At 35.7% G+C, this 23,853-nt stretch overlaps 1 protein-coding gene and 1 long non-coding RNA gene across 2 annotated transcripts; one reads left to right on the top strand and one right to left on the bottom strand.

The window, feature by feature from the left end:
• Positions 1–989: 989 nt before the first annotated feature.
• Positions 990–1,739, top strand: LOC121981893 (transcription initiation factor TFIID subunit 15-like). Its single transcript, XM_042534665.1, has 2 exons — positions 990–1,417; positions 1,509–1,739. Exons 1-2 carry the CDS (start codon positions 1,050–1,052, stop codon positions 1,585–1,587), a joined length of 447 nt encoding a protein of 148 aa, XP_042390599.1. The 5' UTR covers positions 990–1,049; the 3' UTR covers positions 1,588–1,739.
• A 256-nt stretch (positions 1,740–1,995) lies between these two features.
• LOC121981895 lies at positions 1,996–7,077 on the bottom strand. Its single transcript, XR_006111949.1, has 4 exons — positions 6,803–7,077; positions 2,612–2,673; positions 2,384–2,439; positions 1,996–2,300 (listed from the first exon to the last, which is right to left on the bottom strand). It is a non-coding gene; the product is annotated as an uncharacterized LOC121981895 (long non-coding RNA).
• Positions 7,078–23,853: the final 16,776 nt, after the last annotated feature.

Consider the following 23,853-nt stretch of genomic DNA (forward strand, 5'->3'; position numbering starts at 1 on the left):
TACTCAAGATGTTAAAAAGGAATATTAGACCACTTGGTTGATGGACTCTTGATATGCTTTGCTAGCAGGCTGACCGAGCCCCCTTTGTCATCCGATTAAACTTCATTTACGGACGGGGGTCTGGTGGACTACGGAATGATGTCCCTCTTGAGGACTCAACCCCCGCTTGACCTCTCCACTCAGCTATAGAGTCTGGTCGGGCCATCTGTCCAGCACATCTGATCAGACCATAGGTCTGAGCAGATAGACCACTGGGCTAAGGTAATTAGCCGAGCTATCTTAGAATGACCTAGAGGACTTGACTCTAAAGGGCGCTAATGTACCTTGGTTTCGTCATTCCAAGGTATTTGATCATGATAGCCCCGAGTGTTGACCCTTTACTCGACTTTGACCATCATATCACCGGTTTTCCTGACTTCGAGGTCTCCCATTATTCACTGTATCACTGGTAATAAGTAAAACTTTCGTAAGATTGAATAAGTCGCCTATAAAATTAATGGAGAGCTGGATACTTGAATTAAAAAACAAAACAAAAAAAAAAAAAAAATCCATTTAAGGACTCGTAACTGTTTTGACTTCCATAAACAAATGGACGCCCATCATTCATTCACAAAGCGAAAGAAATAAGCACGGGAATAAAATGGGTGCATGGGTCGGATTTAGAAGGCTTAATTAAATCGCAGATATATAAAGAAAAGTCACACATACGTGAAGGTGCTGAAAGATATGTTCTTGCTTGTGCGACGTTCGAATGGCATTATACAGGTCGTGCTCTGTTACTGTGACTTAGAATATATTTTCATCCCCACATAAAACCTTCCTTGGTTTAAGCAGAGCCAAGATGCATAAACGTTGCTGGGGATGGGGAATCGTTGTGAGAAAAAGTTGATGTAGTGATCCTCTTCTTCATGGATATTAAATTCCATATGTTTATTCCACTCACAGAAATGAAATTTAATGAGCGAATTAATTGCCTATATATAAGTTCAATCTGCAAGCCACTTCCCGTGAACTACTTGCTTGATTCTCCTAGTTATAGAATTGAAGTCATGAGCCGGAAGAGTGGCGACTGGATTTGCAGGTGGTGCCAGTACGACAACTTCTGCCGGCGGGATGCGTGCGTGCGGTGCCACAGGGCGAAGTTGGGCTGCGGCGAGCGGGAGTTGATCGGCGGGGAGGAGAACGGTGACCATGCGATGGTGAACTGGGACGTGAAGCCTGGAGACTGGCACTGCGCCTGCTGCGGCGTTAACAACTTCGCCAGCAGGGACTCCTGCTTCAAGTGCGGCGCGTGCAGGGACGGCGCTGCCTCCGCGGTCGCACAGTCGTGGGGGTCGGCGGCGACCGTCGGGAGCAGCGGTGGCCAGTTGCGGGCTCAGCCGGCAGGGTGGAAGTCCGGAGACTGGATTTGCACATGGTAATATAATGAATTGCTAGACGTAGTTATAGACTTATAGTTAATTAATCGATGCCGAGTGGCGATCTCATTGTATACGTTGTGATCACAGGGGAGGTTGTAACAAGCATAATTATGCAAGAAGGATGGAATGTTTCTGGTGCAACACACCGAGGAATTATAGCGAGTAATGGTAAGTTGGTTCTATCTCTATATTAAGGAACGAAGAACAGTGTTCACTTCTTCTTAGTGATGAGGACTCTAGTCGCTTTAATCCGCTATTGGAGTTCGTTGTGAATTATGATGCTTCTGTCAATTGATTGAATCTGATTATGTAGGTGCAGCTCTTTATAGATGACCCTTGGGAGAATCTGATATAAAACTAGTTAAGCTTTCATCGTGAACTCTACATATGTAATTAAGAGTTCGAGTTCAGGAGTCGTTTCTTTAATGGATATAAACGAAGAGATAATGAATCACTTTTGGCTAATTTGATAAGATTTTATATTGTACCTTTGACACCTCTCCAAATTAGTTGATGACTTTACTCGGTTAAAAATATTATTCGAGATCGCCCCCGAAGGCCATAAGAAATGTGATACTCAAACAATGTGACTGCAAGCTAGATAAGCTGTCATAAACAACTTGAGGATCGAAACACAAAGGCCGGTGATAAGCTAGATAAGCTCTTGTTCAGAGAGTTGGGCATGTACCCTTTACTCAGTGAAACAGTGCTAAGTAATCATAAGTTTGACAGAACTCAATAGCATTAATACTCATCACAAATAGTGCACTAGCTCTCTATGTTTAGGCATTAGCAAATACTATGGACACGTAACTGCAAACACATGACCTTGCCCATCAAACAAGCTCCTTTGTGGGGAATTCAATGATTCTTGTATGGCTGCAAACAATGAAAACCGAAAACCATTAGAAACTTTTGCATAAGCAAATTAATCAACAAGCTGCGATACAAAAGTGCCAAACATCATCTTTTGTAGCATTCTTCAATTGCTCGACAAATTGTTCTTTAGCCCGAGAAGCTGCAAAAATCATCAAAAGCATTGAATTTATTTCACGTGCAGCTAAATAGAGAACTGGCCAATAGATTCATGCTAAAGCTCAGTTAGAAACCTGTGCTAGTGAATATATCTATAGATACATCAGCACCATTGACTGCAGTGATTACATAAATAGAAAGCAAATAGTAATCACCTTTGGTAGATGCTTCTTCAATAGCTTTAGACGTTCTCACAGCAAACCTTTGAAAGCTAGGGCTGTCCACAAAGATATCGAATTAGTTCAGGAGATTTCAAGATTGGAATAAGATAATAGTGAACAGTCTAACAAAGTATCTGCAATGATGTGGTTTTCACAAATTATTTGCTACATATATCCAACATAGCATTATCCGTCAGTGAATATAACCCATTGTTCATATAAACAGATTTGGCAACTAAGCCAAAGTAATTGTATGTGCACGTATAGCTCATTTTTCATTTAAGCATACAATTTACAGTAGCAGGGCATACACTTCAACTCTTCACAAAAACAAAACAAAATAATAATAATAATAATAATAAGTAAATTTTATATATGCATGCTGATGGTGGTTAATTTGACAAGGCAAACAAACTACATCAAGGGTACAACAATTAAGGTGAATTGAAACACCCAAGAAATTATTGATGAAATATGTGCGAAGATAGTTTCGGTGATCAATTCCAAATTGCTAAATAAAAAATATCAAAAAACCACCATATAGCCAATTTGTCAATATCATGTACTCCAAGGGCACAATTTAAACAAGGGTGTATTATTATTCTCTATTCTTTTAAAGCAATTAAGCTTAAGTTGAATATCTACTCCTATAAAATTTACTATTTCACACATAATAATTAATGATATAAGTTTTCATACAAAAGATTCAATAATATACAACAAATTTCTTAATACCTTGTTTGGAAGCCAAAGTTTGACATAATGTTCACAATAGTCATCATGCCAGTAACTTATGCTAAGAAAATAATTATAGCCTCATAATACTTATATCTCCTGTATAGTCCAATAAAATCTTATTAATGTTATCGAACATAACTGTTGATAATTTAACATATAATAATCAAAACACCAAGAATAGTTTTATTTTGAAAAAATTTAGCATTTGTCTTATGTTTACATGACTGTTTAAAACACCAAATTTATATTTGACTAACTGATACTAGCCTAAAATAGACAGAGATATATGGACTATTGAATTATAAGTAAGATTAAAATAAAAAATACTAATATCCAATAGCACTCAGTTATACCTTCACTAGATAATAACATGAGAGAAATAGATTGAGATTGTAATGAACATGTTGAGAAATAGTCAATAAATTCTAGTCATTATAGTTGAATTGATTGGAGTTGAAGGTGTAAGGGGTAGTGGAGATCCAAGAAAATATCAAAATAGCAAACAATGGAGGAGGAATAAAATGGAGGTATGAAATTCATGTAGTTGACCCCAAACAGTTGGGGTCATACATGGTTTGATGATTATGAGGAATGATATTAGTTAAAAGCAGCACATTCCAAAATTCAGAAACTTTACATGAATTATATTGCAAACATGAAGGGGGCAAATACAAAAATGAAAACCAATAAAGATACACATATGTATGCATTTTACACTAATAAATAGAAAATTAATTATTGACCAGTAGTACTAAATGGGATTTAAGTTTAAAAAATACATATGTATATCAATTGATGCTTGTTCTTTGCATTTCAAAAATTGAACTGAATGACAATTTTTAATCCCATAGATGATTGACTATCATAAAATCACTAAAGCAGTCATAGTCTTTACAGTAATATCATTCCTGGTTTGTATGAATACATGTGTAATCCAAAGTTGTCAAATTGAGGTGAATCATTTTGGTGAATTATCAAATATTGATAGTATTGAATCATGAATTTTAGAGTTCAAATAAAAAATTATAAAATATGTTAAAAAAGTTTACTTTATCTAGGGAATAGTTCAGATGTAAAAAAGTATGCAAACTAATATAAAATCAAATTTAATACTATAAAAAATAGATGGAGGATGGAGTAAGTTGATTTTGATTCATAACAAAAATGATATAGGCTAATATATTCCATTGATGATAATGTATAAACTATTATTTATTTCATTCTATCAAGTATTGAAAGTAAATGAGCAATAGAATCCTTCTTCGTCAAATATTCATTATGAAAAATTATTGTAATAAACTTGAAGGCAAATTAGACATGACATGGCTTCTAAGTCTTTATCAATTTCACCCTTCTTGTCATTTTTTGTATCAATGTGACAATATTTATTTTTTATATTGGGTTTTATTTGTTTCTTAACGTGCTTGATTTATTTTTAGTTAGTTAGATTTTAATTTTAATGTTTTCTTTTAAATTTTAAGAATTGTATCAAATACTATGCAATCAAATTTAATCATCACGGTTCTTTTCATATTCGATTCATATGTAAGACCCATATTATTTTGTATGTAAATCATGTGTTGTAAGAAACAAATTGTGAAACACATGATTTTAACAACTATAGTGTGATCTAAAAATTTAAATATTCATAAACCCAAAGCCTCTTAACATCAAAGCTTTAAGAAGAACACGATAAAGGGACAACCACTATATTGTGTGTGCTTAAAGGGGAGAATTAGGAGAGAAAGAAAGTTGTTTGAGGAAAAAGAAAAATAATAGCAACACTTACTTCCACCCATCTTGTTCCCTGTGACCAAGGTTTTAAAAAACGTATGCAAATGGTATTGGCCAATTGCATAGGACCTGAAATGTGGGTATATGTGTGGAGGCATAATTAAACATTCAGTCACTAATAATATATATATATTTTAAAAAAAAATTAATTTTTAAAGTATTTTTTGCTTGGAAATCAACTGCCTAAGTTAACACTTGCAAATTACAAATTGCTAAATAAAATAGTTTATGATTAAGTCAATTAAGATTAGCTTAAGTTAGTTTAGATGAACCAAATAAGGCTTTTAACTGCACATGTAGTCTTTATCAATGTTTTAAAAAGTGCGAAGCGCGACGAAGCGCCAAGTCCAAGCTTCAAGCTTTATAAGCTTAAGCGAGCTTAGGACAATTTTAAGCTTAAAAAAGCATTTTTTATTTTTAAATAAAATTTAATTATTTTAAACAAATAAATAGATCAAATAATACTTAAACATGATAAATTTAAGGTTCGTGCATAAATTTCTCACATGTTTAGAAAGGCAAAAGTCACAAAGTTTATAATATCCATTAATTTTCAATTTTCACAATAAAAGAACATAAAAAACTAGATATTATCTAATTCCTTGTCTGATTCTAATTCAATCTCCTCAATTTTTCTCGATAGCAGGCAGATAGGGGGTTTATGGTAGATTATGACTTTTCTCTCAACAGTTGAGAGACGTTGTGTCTCTTCATTTTCTCTAAATTTTTTTCCTTATATTCTTTAAAAATTTACAAATCAATTAAAATTATAAATAAAAAATCGTGCTTAAGCGCTATTAAGCGCGCTTAATCATGCTTAATTTGGTCAAACATACTTTGACCGCTTTTTTCCCCTCTTTCACCTAAAGCGAAGCTTTTCTTCCTCGCTTCGCGCTTAAGCGCGCTTAAGTGGCGCTTAATGACGCTTTTTAGAACACGGGTCTTTATATATCATATGCACATGAGGTCCCCTGTCAAGATCCATATAAGTAATTGCCTATTGAACTCAAATGGGGTTCTATAAAACTATAGCAAGGAGGGAACAAAAAGGAAGAAAGGAATGTCCTTGTGTTTATCACAGATTCAAACTTTTTTCCCCCAGTTCATATATCACATTCCTTACTCCACATTTCTTCATCCAAAGTTCAAAATAAACATGTAAATTTGACAAATTCATTTCTTATTTTTTCCTCTTCTATCCATCTATTTCCTTAGCCAACCCCACCTAGTGGAATCAGGCTCGATTGTTGTTGTCGTCTATCCATCTATTTCCTTCCATTAAACATGATAAAGAACAATAATTGTTATAGTAAAGTTGGATCAGGACGTCAGTAAATTTTTGACAAAGTTGTATGCCTGCTGAGGATAAACTAAATATAAGAAATAGTAAAGGAGGATATACAAACCCTCAGCACTGCAGATATCCAAAACAATAAAGTTACAGTAATACAAATGGAGGATCAAAAGGGAGGAATTAGGGTTTTGCAGATGAAAAGAGTAACCGACTAGATTAAGAACCAGCATAAAAGCAATTAAATTCAAGAAAAAATAAGTAAATTTTCTCTCCGACAAGCAAGCTGGACGAAAACATAATCCTAACCAAACCATTCTACGAACATACACAATTTATTATCAAAATCAGGCAATGCGTACTTATTGGCAAGGCCCTCGACGACCAACTCGTTGACAACATAGCTGATGATTCTCCCCAAGAAATTACCGCCAGCCATGAAATCGCCGGAATCAAGGCACGCACAATACTTTGAACGCGAAAAGGAACCCTAACCAGCCCTGATCCGGCAAACAAGACCCTAATGGAAGCGCGAACGGATAGAGGGAAAGCGGGGAACGGGCAAGAACCCTAAAGGCTCCGATCGTATTCGTTGGTAGGAAGCGATGCGAAGACGGCTTCGATTCGGCTGTAACCGCGATATCATTGGCTGAGCCGCCGAGACGTCAAACACTGTTGGGGTGAACCGGGTTAGAAGATTCAAATCGACCGAACCGGGCCCATCTCGAGCATTATGCAAATTACCGAACATCTAGGTTTTCAAAATATCTAAATCATGCTTTAATTTTAAAATTATAAAATCACATATCTAATATTACTTTTATCCTTATTAAGGTTGAGAATCCATTACTATATTATAATAATCAGGGAATATTTGATTGATGAGTTTGGGAATGAGAGAATATAATGATAATAAAAGATAATATTTGGATTGTGGATTTGGAAATGATAATTTGATAATGATTTCTAGATTTATGGGAATCAACCAAACTCATATAACTAGGTAGGTTTCATTTTCATTCTCATTCCCATTACATCTTACTATCAAACTCATACCCATAGTCATTCTCATCATTTAACCAAATGACACCTCAATTCAAGATATTATTTATCAACACAATGAAATTTCTAATCAATTACCACATTATAATAATCAATTAAAAAACTCATTGTAGGTTAAAATAATCATCAATTTGACCACTATTTTAAGAGTAATGATTTTTCAACACATAATAAATTTTTTAATCAATTATTATAGTAATCCATTAAGGACTTTACTATACTAATGAATAATATCTAGAATAGCTATTAATATACTATAGTAATCAATTGGAAACAATAATAGGAGAAAATGATATTGGATACGTAATTTGATAATTTTAAAATTAGGAAATGTGATTTAGATATTTCAGAAACTTATCTATGTGGTTCGGTAATTTACCGAATATTATGAATATTTGACAAATTACTGAATCAAGTAAGGTTAAGAAATAGTCAAATCACATACTAAGTTTTAAAATTATCCAATCACGTATCCCATATCTATTTTATCCCTCCGCATTTAGCCCAATCAATGGTTACTTGTAGCAATAGATTTGGGTTATTATTATTGTCATGCCCCTGGAGTATAGTCCCCAGTACCTTACTTAATGATAACATAATAAAAGAAAACCTAAGAACCATCTCAATAAAATGACTAGAAAATTCATCAAACATATATATATATATATATATATATATATATATATATATATATATATATATATATATATATATATATATATATATATATATATATACTACAAAATTATTATTAATTAGCCCGAAAAGTCAATTATGAGATGATTAGACTTTTTGGATTAATCATTGAGTTAGACTCGAATGAGCCCACTCGTTGGATTAAGTGTAATCCGAATTAGACTCATTGAGTTAGACTCAAATAGATCAAATTGTTGGATTGAGTCGAATTGCATGAGAATCAATGGGTTAGACTCATTGGGTGAACTTGAGTTCACCAAGGAAGTTGAATGGTCAAAATTCAACCATTGGATTGAATGATTGATTTTGAGCCATTGGATTAGAAGATGAAAGGGTGGAGACTCTTGGTATTCCATGGGATGGCTATAAATATCATTTGGATGATATTTTTTATAAGATTTGATCACTTGAGAAGGTGAAAGGTCTCTTTTGCTTCTTCTTCTTCCTCCTTCCCATCTTGGCCGAAACACACTTGTAGGTTGCTAGCACAACCTTGTGTGTTCTTCTCCATCTTGTTGAGTTTGTGAGACAAACGAAGGCAAGGCTTGTTCGTGTGGATACCATAGAGGTGTGAACGCTTGATCGTGCTGTGATCCGAGCTGTCGGGAGATCGTGAGCACGCTTCAAAGGTATAACTCTATCATGTCTTTAGATCTAACTTAGTATAAGATTATGTTTCCCTTCGCATGGATCTTCTGGAGGAAATAGGTTTTTCCGCTGCGCATTTGCGTGTTTAAGCAACCTATTCCCTTACAAAAATGCTATATATAAAATGACATATGAAATAAACATAAATACAAGGAGACAAAAATAAAACCAATCAGGAATCAGTAGGTTGAAATCTCTGAGTAACTCTATGAAAGACTTAAAACCAACTATAATATCAAAAAAGTTCCTATGCTTGCAAAGCTAAAGGCTAAGGAATACAAAAAGTAAACCAAATGACTAAGTGGGTAATCAGGAAAGATATGCATGAATTTAATCTTATTTAAGAAGTCAAAGAGATAGAGTAAATTACAATATTTTATTACAACTTTAAGTTCTTGTTAAAATTTTCCATTTATATTTATATCTAAGGATATATATAATCATCTTTAGTTATCATCATCTATAATCATGTAATATTTTTATATTAGAATTCATAACCTTCTCTTTGTCATCATTTATTATCATTAATTAAAATTGATTCTCTAGTCTTATTATTTAATCAACAAGTATACAAGTCATCTATGGTAATATTTATATGGGAAAATGCTATAAATCATATGAGTATTAATATGTATATCAATGGTCTAAATCTGATAAATTAATTAAAAAGTGAATCACTGTAACTCATATCATCAGAGTGTAATGTCATGTGTATAGACTAAAAGCCTCCTTAGATTATAATACTATCGCATACATCATCTGACGTACGGGCTAGCCGCCCTTATAGGTGGAAGACATAATAAACACTAATCAAGGGTTACATCACGCTACCACGCTTCGAGTATATGATTAGGTATTATAGATCGTGGACCATCGTGTTACAATAACATGTGGGCAATCCAATACTCTGGTATAAAGCTCTGATATAAAGTTAATCTCATAGTATTCACTTTTTAGTATTCTTCATTTAGCATCTTTATTATTTCACTTTAAAGATTTCATTTTATCCATTTATCATAATTGTTATCTTTTCATATCAAATGATCGATCAAGTTAATCTTTTTGTATGAAGTCTATTAATTTATTATCATAGGATTCATAGATAAAAAAGACTACAAGTATTGATAGTATGAAATATCAAAGAGCATGGAAGGTCAAGCAACATTAAAGACAGATATCAACGGAATAGTATGTCAGAATATTCATTTCGTTTTTAAAACATCCTTTCTCATCTTCATCCCCGTATGAAACTCACATGTGGATATGAAAATAACATCAATTATTTACCCTCTAATAATTTAATTATTTTAAACCCTCATTTCACTATTTTAAATATCATTTGAATTCCTTTTTTAAAATAGTTATACAAGCATATACATATAATTAAGTACTCTATGTATTCATGCACAAGGTAATGTTTAAAGAGTCAAAGGATCAAAGTTACCCACTTTATATACGACAAAAACTTAAAGTGTTGGCAAGTCACGTGCTCCACTCAAGCTCATATCTACAAATATAATATCAAACATAATTCAAATAATTAAAATACTATTTAATAAGAATAATGATATAAAATCCAAACATTATTTATGACTCAAAGCCGATAGATTATTTTTTATCTTGTTTCCTCGTAATATTCTCCATTCCTAAATTAATTTACATCAAATATACCTTACAACTTCTTGTAATTGAAAAAACAAGTGTTGTTGTTTTACGGGGATGCTATTATTGGCCGACTGAAAAAGAAAGGCAACAAGGTTGTTGGAAATCTAAGAGAAGATAAAAGGATTGAGGATTTATACTGTTGGTTGAAAGGACAGGACAAAAAATGATGCACTGTTGAAACATTGAAGGAAAAAGAAGGGAAACCTTTTCCTTTTCACCAGTTGCCTTGGCAAGCTTTGACAAAGGCTTCGATGGTTGGGGTTGGTTGGGAAAAATAACAAAAGAAGAAGGAAAAGGTTGCTACTCTTGTCACTGAAAGAGGGTTGCAACTAGGGTTCCTTTTTCCTCCCCTTTGCTGGTAGTCTGATGAGATCCAACATATTCCAATGAGCTTAGACGGTGCTCTCAACAACTAGGGACAACATAAAAGCACAACAAGGAACAAGGGAGAAGAGAAAGAGGGGTGTTAGAGGTTATTAGCCAGAAAAGACAGCACCTAGGGTCATTGCCATTGGTTGTTGAAGGAGAAAAATGAAGCAAAGTTGATACTATGCTCTTTGCTAGAGGGGGAGGAGAGGTGCGGGAGGAGAAGAAGAAAGAAGAAAGAAAAGAAAGACAGGGATGGGGTGGGAGAATTGGGCATGAGTATGGTAGGTATGGGTAGCAGTAGGGTTTTTTTTTCATACTTAACATTCCCCCCACTAAAAGAAATTTGATTTCCAAATTTAAGTAATTGAGAGAAATCAATACTTGAGGAGAAGAATAAGGATATCTAGTACGCATATCATCTTCATACTCCCAAGTTACTTCTGTAGATATATTCTAAATGCATGAAAGAGGAATTAAATTAAAGCGGTAAAAACTTACAGCGATCTCCCGTAGATCCGCAATCGACAATAGCGAAACTCGCTGTCGGAAGAGCAATCACAGGATCGGAAAGCCCTCCGCAATTCCACAAACCAAATCCCACCACCTCAGATATTCTCCTTCCTCTCTCTGCGTTGCACACTAGCAATTTCACACACATTATGATCCTTGGACGCACCCCTTTATATAGGGCAATAAACCATGGGCATAATGGACTTTTCCATTATGAGTAGTGGGGAACGTGAGCATGTTCCCACATCCCCACTCTCCCCATTTCCAACATCTCCCACTCGTCCAAGGTAAGTCACTAAGACTAGTTCATTCAGGTAAGTCACAAAGACTTAATAAGTCACATAGACTATTAGAGAGTTTGGTCACATAGACCATATGAGAAGATTCAATCTATACTTAGAGAAAATGGTTCGTGCGACAGCAAGCACACTGAACGATAGTTGCTAAGAAGATTGTTAATCCTTAACTTAGCCGCTCCTTGAGCAATCAATGCTGATAAAGTTGTTACACTTTACTTAGCTGCTCAAATAAATTAGAGACATACTCTTCATGGCACATAGCCTCTTTCCTGGTGGCACATAGCCTTTATCCAGGATTCATCCAATCTTCAAGTGACACACAACCATTATCTTGGAGATATCCATGTCTTGCTATTTACCCAGATTAAATAATTTTCATTTACATTGATATGAACATCTCTAATCCCTTATAATGACCATTATGTCAAGAGCATGTTCCATATCCAATATTCACATTCATTTCTATACATAACAGAAATGGGTCGACCAGTGAATAACAACAAAAGATGTAAATATATTTAATCTTCCTTTTTAACTAGAACCTATTCATTTTAATCAGTCACTTTCCTAGTTATGCTCCATAGAGCGAATCATCCATAGCCATAGGATACACGCTAAAGTAGCAGACACTGATTAAAACTTCAAGTAAACAACTAATAGTCACTAAGGTAAAAACTGAGATTAACTTATAATCTCAAAGGTCTCACATAGTAGAGAAACATGGATTCATTCTCCGACTACCTTTATTGTCGCAATAACATATGTGGTATGAATCACATGCTATGATGCTATTCTCTTTACTAAAAAGAGTGCATGTTGTCTTCAAATTTAACATCGTACAGATTTTGATCTAGACATACCTAATGTCTAATCATGAATTCAACATATGAATTCTAATCTGGCTTTCAACAGGTTCAGTAAATGGTGGGTTCATTTACTTCGATCATTATTAATACATAAATGATCTCATCTTGACACAATTATCAAGATGACATCAACTTATGGATCTGTCTCTAATTTCAGCTACATAAGCTATTCCATAAGTAACGGTCTTACCCCTATTTGTACTTAATAAACAGAGATGATATTGTCTATGTGAGTGGACCAATCTCCACCTACCAACATGCTCACCGAGATCTTATATAAATGTAACATATACAACATATACACTGAATAAATTATGGCAAATGACACAATCATAACACAAAATCTGATTGTTATTTCAATATTGTTACATTCTACGAAGTCCCAAAGACTTTACATGTTCTTGAAAGGACTCTTTAGTCATTGGTTTAGTAAAAGGATCTGCAAGCATAGCACGTGTAGGGACATACTCAAGAATTACTTTTCTTTTAGTCACAATATCTCTCACAAAATTATATTTAATTTCTATATGCTTGCCTTTGTTATGATATTTGAGATCCTTGGAAAAAGTTATTGCAGCTTGACTGTCACAGTATACAGTTACTGGACTCCCACTATCCTCAACAATTTTCAGATGTTTCAGGAACCTTCTCAACCAGACTGCTTCTTGCACAGCAGCTGAATATGACACATATTCAGCTTCCATAGTCGACAAAGCTACACAAGCTTGTTTCTTGCTGTTCCAGGAGATGGCGCCACCATTTAGCAAGAATGCATAACCTGATGTGGATTTTCTATCATCCAGGTCCTAAGCCCAATTTGCATCTGAATAACCTTTCAGACTCATATCTGATCCTTGAAAATAGAGACAATAATCTGTTGTCACCTTCAGATATCTGAATATCCTTTTTACCGCATTCCAGTGTCTCGGTCCTGGGTTTGACTGGAAGCGACTGACCAAGCCCACAACATAGCTGATATCGGGACGTGTATACAACATAGTGTACATCAAACTACTAATAGCACTGTCATATGATTTTTTATTATCTCAGCTATTTCCTCTGGAGTTTTAGGACACTTACTCTTGCTCAAAACAGTACCTTTCACAATAGATGTATGTTCTATATTGCAATTATACATGCTGAAATGATGTAACATTTTATTTATATAAGACTCTTGTGACAGACCCAAAAGTCTTTTAAGACGATCTCTTATAATCTTAACTCCTAAGATGTATTCAGCTTCTCCCATATCTGTTGTATCAAATTGTGATGACAGTCACTTCTTGACTTCATTCACATATCCTATGTCATTTCCAGCTATTAGCATATCATCAACATATAATGATAAAATGACATACTTTCCTTTTTTCCTTTTTAGGAAAACACAATGATCCTCATTAATCATCTCGAAACCATAAGATAAAACGACTTCGTTAAATCTTATGTTCCATTGTCTTGACGCTTGTTTTAGCCCATATATAGACTTTCTAAGTCTACATACTTTCTGCTCTTGGCTTTCAGCAATGAAACCTTCTGGTTGAACCATATAGATTTTTTCGTCAAGATCACCGTTGAGGAAAGCAGTTTTTATATCCATTTGATGTAATTCCAAGTCATAATGTGCCACAAAAGCCAAAATAACTCGTATTGACACAAATTTCACTACGGGAGAAAATGTCTCTTCAAAGTCAATACCCTCTATTTGGGTATATCCTTTTGCAACTAAACGAACTTTGTATCTGTTAATTGATCCATCAGCTTTTCTTTTTATTTTGAGAATCCATTTATTGCCAATAGCCCTTCGGCCCGGAGGAAGATCGACTAAGTCCCAAACATAATTATAAATCATGGACTCCATCTCTTCAACTATTGTAGTTTTCCAATTTTCTCTAACTCTACATTCCAATGGATTGAGGTTCGTCATCGTCAATTGGAAGTGTTACCAATGTCTCCTTCTCAATATTAAACCTCTTCTTAGGTTTAACCTTATGAACGCTTCTTCGTAAGTTGAGTTGTTGAGAAGTCAACTCATGACTCGGCATATCACTCCCACTCGGTTGACTAGATTCAGGTGTTCCTTTTGACACCTCTCTTGTTGATAATATCTCATCCTCCTCAAATAGAGGAACATTTTTATCAACATCACCTCTGATTGGAAACTCTGTTTCGAGAAAAGTCGCATTTCTCGAGTCTATTTCGGAGATGGTTCCATTTAGTTGCTCACTTATGAAAACATAACCTTTGGAGGTCTCATAATATCTTATAAAGATACATTTCTTACCCCTATGTGCCAGTTTTCCATACTTGTGAGAACTTTCATGAACATAAGCAGATGACCCCCAGGGTCTCAAATTACTTAAATCTGGTTTTTTGCCTGTCCAACATTCATATAGAGTAGATGAAACTGATTTTGAAGGTACTTTGTTAAGTATATAGGCTGCAGTTAATAATGCATCTCCCCAATAGGAGATTGGCAAATTAGCTCGTGTCATCATAGACCTAACCATTTCAAGAAGAGTCCTATTTCTTCTTTCAGCTACCCCATTTTACTGTGGAGTTATAGGGATTGTCAGTTGTCTAATAATCCCTCTATCATTATATATTGTCTTGAACATATCGGACAAATACCCCCCTCCACGGTCAGTGCGTAAAGTCTTAACTTTACGTTTCGTTTGATTCTCAACTTTGTTCATATAACGAATGAAGCAATCTAATGCTTCAGATTTGTGAGAAATCAAATACACATGACCGAACCTAGAGAAATCATCAATAAATGTAATGAAATAGGAAACTCTATATCTAGCCTTCACATTTATTGGACCACAAATATCCGAATGAATTAACTACAATGTTGATTCATATCTAATAGACTTATCAAATGGTTTCCTAGTTGCTTTTCCAGCAAGATAATGCTCACATATAGACAATTAAATCTTAGCCCGAGTGCCCAATAGACCCTCTCTAGCCAATCGATTCATACGTTCTTGTCCTATGTGTCCTAATCTAGCATGTCAAACCTCATCAGTTATATCTGCATCACTAATTAGAGTAATGTTTGAAAAATAATCATCAATAGCATAATTGACATCTGGTTCTACATCAAGAACTATAAAACCATTTGTTAAAAAATCATGTCCGATTGACACTGAGTCAATCTTAAGTTCAACCGACCGACTGTAAAAGTTAATACAATACCCTAAATCAAGAAGACATATAACGGAAACAAGATTTCGTCGAATTTCAGGAGCATACAGGATATCATGTAGAAACAAAACTCTACCACCACGGAGGTTGAGTTTGCAAGTGTCGACTCCTTTGACTTCAACTCTTGCATTGTTTCCCACATAGATCCACTTGTTGCCAGTTGATACCCGACGGTACTCAACAAATGTAACTCGTTCCCAAGCTACATGGTTGGTTGCTCTCGAATCTATAATCCACAAAGGAAAAGAATCAACTAATAACACTGAACTAGCAACAAAATGTTCTTGAAAAGAAGATACACTTAGATTTACCTTTTTCAGCTCAGTGCACTCGTGAGCGAAGTGACCCTTCTTGCCCAGTTAAAACAAGTCAACTTATTTTTAGGTTTCTTTCCAGTCTTCTTTACTATATTCTTGATTGGGCCCTGTCCCACAATAGTAGCTTCCTACTTCTTTCCCTTCTCTTTCTTGAACCATTTCTTTTTCTTGGATCCAGATAATCCAGCAGAAGCTATAGCCACATAGGCTTGTCCAGAAATCCTTGCGGATTCAACTCTTTCCGCATCCAATTCTACATGGCGTGAGACGTCAGTGAAACTCTTAATACTCTCACTGTGAGTTAGGGTCTGCTTCATGATCTCCCAAGAAACTAGAAGTGAACGAATAACTGCTTGAACCTGTTGTTCATCAGTCAACTCATGACCAGCAGTTTTAAGCTCCCGAATCATGTTCGACATCTCCCTGAGGTGTTGAACCATTGACACATTCGGACGTTTTTTGTAACTGTCAAACTTGATTGTCATCTATCGAAGATTACTCAGACTTACTCCACTGTATTTTTCTTTAAGGGCTACCCAGACTGCATGAGCCGTAAGATATGACTCATACTTAAAAGCTAGGTCATCTACCATTGAACTAATCAATATGCCCTTTGCAGTGGAGTCCTTTTTCTTCCATGCCTTATAGGAATCAAGATCTCGTCTGTGTTGTGCAGTGGGACCATCTATAGGTACTTCCATAACCTGATTTACAATCTCTAGAACTTCTTGTTCCTCAAGTACATATTGTATCCTGAGATGTCAGATCTTATAGTTATCCCCATTAAGTTTTTCACCTTTGTTGAGTTCAACTATTATGTTTTTGATTGTCATAATCTATCATAAATAAATATATTATTTAGTATTCAGTGTAAATCATATGCATGCAATTTATGATTGACTCAATATTATTTTGAGTTGGTCTACAAAATCAAGTGACAACTATGTTTTCACTCATCATTCGTATGACCAATCAAATTAATATTAATCAATTCTATTACATACATCCCAACAAATGAATTGATCATTTTTAATATCATGAATTCTTTAATTAAATGAACTAATCATTTAATATATCATGATTTCTTTAATTAAATGAACTAATCATTTAATACATCATGAACTAATCATGCATCATGTCAAGCAAACAACATAAATAAATGAACATATCATTAACATAAAATTATGCTGTATATTGTTAACATATAACTAACTGACATGAATGAAATGGACTAACATTGTTCATACATAATGAAAATAACAGAACCCTAGAAAATTAGATAGGCAACTACCACTCCCACTAGGACAGACACTAGTATAGTGGACAAAATAATCCCTCTCAGCCTGGACTCATTTGGGGTAACCTCAGGCAGGACAACTTCAAGATTCTATATAGGATCCTCCACACACTCTCCCAGATCCTCTTTTGATTCTTCAGGATCTTCTGAATCCTCTTCACATTCCTCTGGATCCTCCTCTGGATCTACAGGACCTTCTAAATCCTCTTCAGGATCTTCTGAATCCTCATTAGATTCCTCTGGATCCTCCTCTGGATCTTCAGGACCCCAATAGAGATGAAGTAACTGTCTGCACATCTCTGAATACGAGATGTGCCCATCATAATCATCCCAAAGTTGGAATGCTATCTGCCTAAGATTTTTCGACAATGAATAGACTATAGCCCATCTTCTGTGTGTGTCTTGAACTAGAAACTCTTCTCGCTTGAGTTTCCAGAACAACCGATCGAGCCGACCAATAAGTCATTCGAGTCCTTGAACAGGGTTGAAATCAAACTCCTTAATCTCCTCCCAAAGCTCATGTTGTCGTAAATCATGATTAGCCATCTGAAAAATTGAAATTAAATAAGTCAGTACAAAACCGATTAACCCGTACAAAACCGGTTTATTTCAATTTATACAGGCATAGTACCAACATAATAAATCAAGAAAAATAAATCTTCTCGATTTTCAGGAGTTCAAGTCGACAATTAGAACTAATCTAATTGGTCAGACCCATTGGATCGGTTGATTAGGGATCTAGATCCTAAGCTTGGTCCATTGTCCTTAATTAGAACTAATCTAATTGGACAGAGATTTGTCCTTAATTAGAACTAATCTAATTGGACATAGATTTTTGTACCTATGTTCTGTTACTTTTAATCTAAGTCCATTTCTACCAATTTCAGACTTATTGATCAAACTCAGGTCTGTTTGATCAAACCAATATTCATTGTTTAAGTCTGACTGATTAGAACAAATCTAATCATTTGATCAAATTTGACCCAATAGAACAAATCTGGTCATTTGATCATATTTGGTCCAAACCCAATCAAATTGGTTCGGTTAAACCAACTAATGATTTAAACCTGAACCGGGTCTACGTGGACCAAAATTACTCTTGACCATTTATCATTAATGGTGAAATTAATTGAACTCAATTTTCAACTAATTAACGAGCGAACAAAATTAATGCTACAGTATGCATTATAGCGATCTTGATTTTACTAATTTGGCATAACATGTATGCTACGACACATTAGTCGTGCAAAACAGCGACGAGAAATAACAAAGCGATACAGAAAATTTCCAAACAGTGATTTTATAATTCGTATCCATGCATTTAGAAATAACACAGCTCTGATGCCAATGTTGATATATTCTAAATGCATGAAAGAGGAATTAAATTAAAGCAGTAAAAACTTACAGCGATCTCCCGCAGATCCACAATTGGCAATGGCGAAACTCGCTATCAGAAGAGCGATCACAGGATCGGAAAGCCCTCCGCAATTCCACGAATCAAATTCCACCGCCTCAGATATTCTACTTCCTCTCTATGCGTTGCACACTAGCAATTTCACACACCTTATGATCCTTGGATGCATCCCTTTATATAGGAAAATAAACCATGGGTATAATGGACTTTTCCATTATGAGTAGTGGAGAACATGGGCATGTTCCCACGTCCCCACTCTCCCCATTTCCAACAACTTCTTGATTAGAGTGGTGCTGCCACCCAACCATTACGAGGTGGATGCATTTGTTTTGTAACCAATATTCCTTGTGATCCAGAATATGAACAGGGAATTCTTCATATGCCGCATTAGAATATAGTGGAACTTTAAGCTCCTCTAGGACATATGTCGGATTTAGAACATACTTCCGCAGTATAGAAATATGGAAAATATTATGTACTCTTGCTAAAGCTGGGGGTAACACATGATATACAATAACACCAATCCACTCAAGGATCTTAAAAGGTCCGATAAATTTGTGAGCTAACTTCTCTTTCAACTCAAATCTCTTAACTCCTTTTATGGGTGAAACATGAAGAAATATGTGATCACCTACTACAAATTCTAACATTCTTCATCTTCTGTCAGCATAACTCTTTTGTCAACTCTGAGCAGTCGGCAGTCTCTATCTAATAGTTTGTACTAGCGTAGCATTCTACTGAATACTTTGATGCCCCACAAGTTGAGATTCACCAACCTCATCCCATAAGATAGGAGATGTACAAGCTCTGCCATAAAGTGCATCAAACTGGGCCATTTAAATAGTAGAGTGGTAACTTTTATTATAAGCAAATTATACCAAATGTAGATGATCCCCCTAATTATCCCAAAATCTTATACATAAGCACACAAAAGATCCTCCAGAGTATGGATAGTGTTCTCTGACTATTCATTAATCTGAGGGTGAAAAGCAGTGCTAAACTGCAATTTAGTACCCAAAGCCTTCTGGAAACTCTGCCAAAACCTTGAAGTAAATCATGGATTTCAATCAGAAATAATACTGAGAGGAATACTATGGAGTTTAGTAATCTCTCTGCGATATAACTCTGCTATACTATCTAGAGATTATGTCCTATAAATCAGCAAGAAATGTGCTAATTTGGTTAATTGATCAATGATCACTCAAATCAAATCATATCTTCCCTGGATCCTTAGTAACCCTGTGACAAAATCTATAATGGCATGCTCCTATTTCTATTCTGTCATTATAATCTTTTGGAGTAACTTGATTGGTCTCTAGTGTTCTGCCTTAATTTATTGGTAAGATAGACACCGAGCTACAAAATTTACAATATCCCTTTTCATAGCTTTACACCAATATGATTACTTCAGATCTCGATACATCCGAATACCAGCCAAAGCTACAATATTCCTTTTTAACGTGCTACAAAATCTACAATATCCCTTTTAAATGTGCTAACTCTATTTTGTAGGATAATATTTGTTGCTTGGACTAACGTGTTTTGTAGGGAACCAAAGTTGCAAAAAGGCTGAAAAAGTGCTCTGGGTGCTCGGAGTTACTCCAAGCGCCCGGGTCAGTGCCGGTAAGGGAGCACCCCGTGTGGGTGCCTGGCAAGGCGCTCGGAGTTGCTCCAGGCTCCCAGACCAGCTAAATGCCATCTTCAAGCTACGTTGTCACGCGTTGGTTACTCGACCTACGTTAACGTTAGTAGTCTAGGTGTCTGGAGTTGGTCCGGGAGCCTAGACATAGATAAACTTCTTAGATGAAGCTTTGACAAGAGCACGCAATGTCAGCACACTCCAGGTGCCCGAGGAGGGATTTAGGCGCTCGGATGGAGCTATAAAAGAAGCCTTTGACAAACAACTTCTACACAATTCATTTATGAGCTTCAACGACTCTTCTCCTGCTTCGACAACACTTTGCAGCTACGCAACTGCTCCAAGGACATCCGACCACTACCGACAGACTGACACCAACTCACGAGCCCATTCAGACTCTACAAGTTCAAGTGTTGGTAACTAGTTTTAAATTTGTACTTACTTTACATATTTAAAAAGGAAAGTGTAGGATTGCTATATTTTTCATATTTTGTTCTTTGTATTTGATCACTCTTTCGATAGTTTCAGAAAAGAATTTAGTGGATTACCCATCGATATATTTGAGGGACCTATGTCTTGGAGTAAGAGTTGCCAAAGGCTCTGAACTAATTAAAAATGCTTGTGTTCGTATTTTCTTCTTTCTGTCTTTTCGTCTTTTTCACTGCGTACTTATTTTGATTTCAAAAGAAAAAGGCAACCCCCCCCCCCCCCCCCACGCGGTGCGTAACGATCTTACATTAGTTACTATTTATGTATCCCTTAGATTTTTTTCAAATTTATTTTCAATGTTTACCCCTATTTGTAAATGTGATTAAAGGGTAAGAAATTGGAAGGGTAAAGTTAGGACTTATTTATAAAATGTTAAGTTAAACTATTCATGTCAATTTATTAATTTATTTCTTTTAAATAAATTTTTATGCCCATTTTTACCCTAACTTTAATTAGGATTGATGCACATCAAAAGGGGAGAGATTATAAGTACTCCAAATAAATTTTGATGTGATCAACTGAGTTAAATTAGGTCTTGTGGTGTTTTGATCCTTGCATCTAAGTGTGCAGGAATTTAGGAATACAAAAAGTCGAGCGAAAAACGTAGCAGAAGGATGACACGGGAATCGAGTCGACAGACTTGGTGCATATGAGGGATGAAAAGCTGCGAAAGAGTACATCGATTGAGCGAGAAGGACACCCGCACCGCTTCCAAGAGATGAGAAGCTAGAGCAGAAGACTGCTCAAGGAGAAAACCGGAGTTGGGTTTGGGTGATCTCAACTCTGGAAAGCTGGAGGATCACCTAAGCGACCGGAGAAAAAGCTAGCGATCGGAAAAGACACTAGATGGTTAGCACATGGCTGATTGATTCAACTGCTTGAACTAGATTATTTGGGCACCCAGACCACCAAGGCTCCTAACATGCGTCTTGTAGTAGTGCTGTTGTTGTGGATCACCTTCGGGTCAATGTCAATAATGGTTCGAGCACCCGGACATGGTCCAAGCGTCCGGACATGGGAAAATTTGTTCTCTAAGCTATTATTGTAAGTAGTCCATGGTAGTTTTGATGTGATAAACCAATTCTAATTAAATCTTGTTGTGTTTTGATCCTTATGTCTAAGTATGCAGGAACTTAGGAGCACAAGAAGTTGAGCAAAAGATACAACTAACGAGAAGAATGTCACGGAAAAGAGTCGACGAGCTCTATATATCTGAGGGAGAAGGTACTGTGGAAGAGTATGCTAGTGGATGAGAAGGCTCAGCGTTTCCGAAGGATGAGAAGCCGGAGTGGAAGATTGCCAGAGAAAAAGGTCGGAAGATGCGTTCGGATGAGCCCAACTCTAAATGGTTGAGATCACCCAAGCGAGAGTGACCAGAAAGGCACTAGACCAGTCAGCTAAAGCTGACGGATCCAGGCACTCGGACCAGCAAGTCGGGGCGCCCGGACCACTTTGGTGCCAACCAGGGAGCCTCTTTGAGTGGATCATCGCTGGGTCTATGTAAGCAATGGTCCGGGTGTCCGGAAGTGGATAAAACTTTATCACTTATCTGTTGCATAGTCGTTTGTGAGGAGATAGAGTTTTGCCACGCTGGGGGTGCTCGGAGAGTGTCTAGGTGCTTGAATCGTGTCACATCAGCAAATGATTAGTGAGCTATAAATTGAGCCCTGGTCTTCTTCATTTCGTACAACACACTATGAATTCATTCTTATTTCGAATTTCTGTACTCTCAACACTGTAAGAAGCTTCTCTGCCTTTATAAAAGGAGAACTTTCTACTAGAGCTTTCTGCCTTGGATTAGCAACCTTCCAGGTTACAAACCAAGTAAACTCAGAGTCTTCTCTTATTTTTATGTTATTATTTTTAATCAACTAATGTGTGTTTATCTTTACTAAAGTTGAAAGCAAAAGAAAGTATAAATTTGATTGCAGGGTTATTTACCCCCTCTAGCCGGTCACACTGATGGGACCTACAATTGACATCAGAGTAAGGATGCTTCAAAAGAACTAACCGCCGATCGAAACACATAAGAGATGATCGGAGCTAGCATCTACCCACCAATATTTGAGGGGGAGTTTGCATTTTGGAAATAAAAATAGAGGTATTTTTTTGAACTAACTTTGATATAATGCTTTTTATGAAATTTGATTTTGAAGTCCCCAAAAGTAAAGATGGAAAAGAACTCGAGGAGCATCTTTGGACTAAGAAATGGCGCAACACATTCATAGAAAATGGTAAGGCCGAGTTACACCTTCTGAGCATTCTTCGTGCTCAGGAACTCGACAAAATTGGCAACTAGCACTGTGCAAAAGAACTTTGGGAAAAGTTCTTAGAGCTCTACGAACCATCAAAAGAAGAAGAATCTGATTCTGCTATGGATACCAATTCGTCTTCAGAAGAGCCTGGGACTGAGGAGATTACCGGAACAACACTAATTATCAAGTACCTACCTGAAGACAACGAAAGCATCTCAGAGATGAGCGTAGACACCACAGAAGGAATCAACAATGAAGAGGGAGTCTATCGATGAATATGATATGGTAAGTTAGGTAAGTAAGCTTTCTCCAGAGCAATTATATAAAATTATTCAAATGTTAAGTACATTCTTATATAAAAAGAGAACAAAGTATGTAAAGTCAAAGAAAGAATATGCATGCCTAAAAGAAGAACTTGAGAAAGTAATAGAAGCAAATACAAAATTAAAAGATAAAATTAAAATGCTAGAAAAAATAATTCATGCCCAAATTTTTTACATGCTCTAGAAATAAATTTTAAATATCATCGAAAGTTTAATTGATATTTTAGATATCATAAGAGCCAAATTAGAAAATTATCATAAAAATTTATTCTTAAAAAGTACCCGGTTAATCGAGTAATAAGGAACATATATTGGATTCCAAAATCATGTTTAGATTAAAATTTTAATGCATGTTTTATT

Source organism: Zingiber officinale, chromosome 5A (genome assembly GCF_018446385.1).
Source record: "Zingiber officinale cultivar Zhangliang chromosome 5A, Zo_v1.1, whole genome shotgun sequence".
Classification (NCBI taxonomy): Eukaryota; Viridiplantae; Streptophyta; class Magnoliopsida; order Zingiberales; family Zingiberaceae; genus Zingiber; species Zingiber officinale.